The following is a 4,313-nucleotide window of genomic DNA, read 5'->3' on the forward strand; positions in this document are numbered from 1 at the left end:
AAAAAAAAAAAAAAAAAAAAAAAAGGATTAGCTGAGAAATCTAATGTATTTGCTGGATTCGTGACAGGTGTTAGTATTATAGGTCAGCTAACTTTCTAGTTCTGGAGGGTAAGGTCATACCCGTAGTGGCTGGCCGGTACTTAGGACGGCGAAAATGTTAGCTTCTACATCTAGTTTTACTATCCAGCTATCCAGCAAATCTGTGTTTTACGTGGGGGAAAAGTGCGGAGGGGAGCAGGAGGGAGAGGCCAACGAGTTCGCATGCACTCGCCTGTCGGTCGGGCCGACGTCCTCTCCCATTGCATAAGCGTGTCTGGAAAAGATAACACGATAATATCATCGACCTTGTCATTAAAAGAAGAACGTCGGAGTTCCGGCGCCGCTCGCCCTCACTTTCTATAACCCGGGCCTCACGAGTCCACCCGGCACAAAACTTAACCGTCAAAAACTCATCAATGACCCTCATTTGAAGTGAAGAATGAGCTGAATCTAGCTAACTAGCCGCCGTAGATTTTGACGATGAGCGTCAAAATGAGTTCATTTTGACATTTGTTGCTATCAAACTTTACATCAAATGTGTTGTAAATTTACAACAATTTTTCTTAACAGTGTGGAGGTCGCACGCGCTCTTCCATCCCACGCGAGACACTATCGGGACCGGCAGTTAACGAGGCGGCTGTCTAGACCGCAACTAGACCAACACCGGAAACACTGTTGCAAAACTTTTTGTGTCGCGTATCACCGCGGTATATGATCCCGCCACTGATGTACTGTTTTCTGATCTCTTTTGTTTACGTTCGCACGCGAGCAGGTCACCGCTTGGCCGAGGCACATTGTCCCATCCAGTTCCCTTTAGTACTTCTGAAACAGTGTTCAGCACTTCCCAAGGACCATGGCATTCACACTCCTCGTGGCTGTAGCTCTCATGTTCCCGGCCGTCATCCACGGCAAAGTTATCAACTCTGTGATAGTATGGTTATACCTTTTCTTAATGCCAATTTTAAATGCGGCCCATCTGAAGTGTTTGACTGGATATTTGAATAGTTCGAAGTGTTCAACAGTAAATTTGAACATTTTAAAGTGTCCAAAGCTTCATGGCCAACCCTGCCGTTGAACACTTTCAAGTATTCAAAAATCCAGTCACTTTAAAGTAAGTGTGCAGTTGTGCAGTGTTGGGCACTTGCGTGTGCACGCCAGTTGACTTTATCTGTGTTCACCGTGACCACAAAGAAGACAGATCTGTCAAATAACATTTAGGGAGGCCAATATGTCAGGATTTGGCCTTCCCTGATGTTATTTTCAAAAGTCAGCCTTTAATGCGTGACGGTTTTCCTGAAAGCAAGCAAATTTCTTCTTTCTGTGTGGAATAGGGCCCTTACATTGCTTACGGGGAGCGCTTCTACATGTGTGAACCCGACAACCGGCCGCTTCCCTGGAGATGGTTTTTGCGTGCGACTCACTTTAACCCTCTGAAACCAAAGGAGTTGCAGCGAGTGACCGGCAATGTGACGGCTACAAGTGGAACTCTTGACGACAGCGGCTGGGTAAGATAGTGCAAACAGAGTATGTCACATTCGAACCCTTGAGTGTCAAAGTGGTACAATGGTGCGCAAGTCAGCCATATGTTACACGCAAAGGAGTTCCCAGCCAGAAATGAAATTCGATCGACGTCGAATCGACGTCGACGTTGCTCGAAAAACGCAATTTTGGCACTCAAATCGAGCTGTCGAGGTCGAATCGACATCGAATCGACGTCGAAGAAATTTTCATTTCTGGCTGGGGTTGACGACCAAGACAACACTCACTTGTGCAATTATAACTTTTTTTAATTTTGCAAAGAATTTTGAAGCATTGTTATAAGAAATAGTTCTATTGAAGCTTGCAAACTACATTGCAGCGCGCCTACTTTGCAATTTGAAATCCGAGATAGCAGAACTGCATCATGACTCCTCAATTATAATGTCCCACACCGGACACCTACATGTGTAAATGTCGCACACTTGCATGCGTTGTACAACATTTGTACAAGGCACAAGTGTGCGTGAATTTTGAAGGAAACTTCATACCTATACTCCCTTGAGTCTACGAATATGGCTTTTCACACACCTACAAGTGTACGAAATTCACACGCATTTTAATTCGTGTATTCGCATTGGGCGCATTTTAGATGATAGAAGAGATGCAGTCTGGGAATACGAACAAATGATTCGCGGAAGGACTTTGGCAGCGAGCAAAGAATTCCTTTGCAATACGAACTAATTCTTTGAATTACAAAGGTCGATAATTCTTCGCAGGGTTAAAGGAATGTACTTTAATTGCAAGCATACTCGCTGACTGAAAGTGAAGTTCGTCCTACAATTGCCGTATATCTATATTTCGTTATCAAACGACAAGCTCATTATAAAGTGAGAGTGCTCTAGCTTCACATTTACCCGTTGAACAAAATGCAGGAATGAGAATCGATTGCGTACGATTTCATTTAACAGGTGAAAGTAATTGTGGATACTCGGTCAAACAACCAGTGGAAGGAAAACGCCTATGTCTTCAAATTTAACAACCGTGCATGCCAAACTGTTAAAGTAAATGCTCCTGGAATTTACGAGCAGCTTTTGAAGAAGAGAGAAGTTAAAGGCGCGTGCATGTTTAAAGCTGTAAGTACTTAGACTGAAAGTCTGATCTCGGATCTCGTCATACTGTTACGTATATACTTATTTTTCTGGTATTTTATGTTTGGATACTGAAAACTGTTGCTGCTTCAAACTTCAAATACAAGAATATTACAACTGTGAAGTCTGTAATGATTTTTCTGTACAGGGAGTTTACGAGATTAATGATGCCCCAGTGGACTGGAGTTTTCCGAATGTTCCAATCTTACCGTATGCACAGTACAGATTTAGACTCATGATTGGCAATGCCGAAACCCTCAACGCATGCTGGGTAGCAGAGGCGAGGGTTATTCCGAAGCCACAGTAGCACTTTCATATTTGATTCACTGTTATTCAACGAATGTGACGTCACATTCGTTTCAATGTGAATCGTGTCACGTTCGTTTAAATGTTGTGTCATATTCGTTTAAACGTGAATTGGCTAAGTCTGACGCTATTTGAGCAACAATTCACATAATGTCACATTCAAATGAATATGACACAATATTCAAACGAATGTGACACGTTTCACATTGAAACGAATGTGACGTCACATTCCTTGAATAACAGTATGTGAAATATAAAAAACAATGTATCGTTTGCTTTATTATTGGAACTACCCTTACTATAACGCAAGTGCCCTCACCGTGATTTTTTTTTTGTCTCTGCACACAATCGCACGGAGAAGAATGTTTAGTTGTCACAACGCATTTTGTTGTTGATTTGGAGCGAGCGTGAATATCGTCACTGCGACGACAGCAAATCGCCTATCGTTGTCAAAACCATTTGCTTATTAGTCCTTACAACTATAAAATCTGTAGTTTCCGTAACACACGTTTTTGGCTTTACCAAGCACGGAGTTGTAATTAAAACCTTCTTTAAATTAATTAAACGAGAGAAAGAAATGGTTGAGAGAAAACAACTAGTACATCTACTGATGGATCGATACGGATGAAAGGTATCTGCTAAAATAGGAAGAATCCTATTCAACAAGCTAACGATCCCGGCACAGCTGACAGTTGATAGCAGCGCTTACACTTCCCATCCGAATTAAATAAAAATAATATTTTAAATGTATCACCTAATAGGAATTAGAAAAATTATTGATTTGTACCTACTTAGAATCAATATAAGTCTGCCATTCAAAAAATAATAATTAAACGTAGTTTTTTGGAAAAAAATTGAATTCCTTTGTCTTTCTGTAGCAGCAAGTGTAACCACGCTGGCCATGGTGACGAGCTCGCCGGGGGGGTGGTTCGCGACACGACCACCAGGCAGGCTGGTTTATATTCGCTCGCGTCGTGTCGTACGCGACGAGGATCGTGATGATATAGACATGTGTGCGAAGCGACGGAAATATATAATAACGACTTTCTGGCGTGGCTCAGCGGCCCCGGGGACAGGGATAGGGCCTCCGTGAGGTGGGCGGCGCGTACACCTGCCGCAACATCTCGCACCCACCGGGCGGGCACCCACGCACAGTGCCGCGGGCTGTTTAGGTCCTTCCCTCCTACCCGTCCGTCCGTCCATCGGTCCGTCCGTCCGTCCGTCCGTCCGTCCGTCCGTCCGTCCGTCTGTCTGTCTGTCTGTCTGTCTGTCTGTCTGTCTGTCTGTCTGTCTGTCTGTCCGTCCGTCTGTCTGTCTGTCTGTCTGTCTGTCTGTCTGTCT

General features: G+C 43.7%; 1 protein-coding gene across 2 annotated transcripts in view; it reads left to right on the plus strand.

Moving 5' to 3' along the window:
* LOC113211750 (uncharacterized) overlaps window positions 1-4,307 on the plus strand; it is a 23,567-nt gene extending 19,260 nt beyond the window's left edge. The window contains exons 1-4 of one of the 2 annotated variants that reach the window (XM_026430224.2): window positions 26-970; window positions 1,371-1,544; window positions 2,487-2,651; window positions 2,815-4,307. In XM_026430224.2, the coding sequence (XP_026286009.1) occupies window positions 893-970; window positions 1,371-1,544; window positions 2,487-2,651; window positions 2,815-2,973 (576 nt within the window). In that variant the 5' untranslated portion in view covers window positions 26-892 and the 3' untranslated portion in view covers window positions 2,974-4,307. Of the gene's footprint in view, window positions 1-25; window positions 971-1,370; window positions 1,545-2,486; window positions 2,652-2,814 lie in introns of those variants that run through there. The other variant, XM_052275859.1, reaches the window with a different exon arrangement.
* Window positions 4,308-4,313: the final 6 nt, after the last annotated feature.

The sequence above is a fragment of the Frankliniella occidentalis genome, unplaced genomic scaffold (genome assembly GCF_000697945.3).
Source record: "Frankliniella occidentalis isolate FOCC.00 unplaced genomic scaffold, Focc_3.1 Scaffold9, whole genome shotgun sequence".
Taxonomy (NCBI): Eukaryota; Metazoa; Arthropoda; class Insecta; order Thysanoptera; family Thripidae; genus Frankliniella; species Frankliniella occidentalis.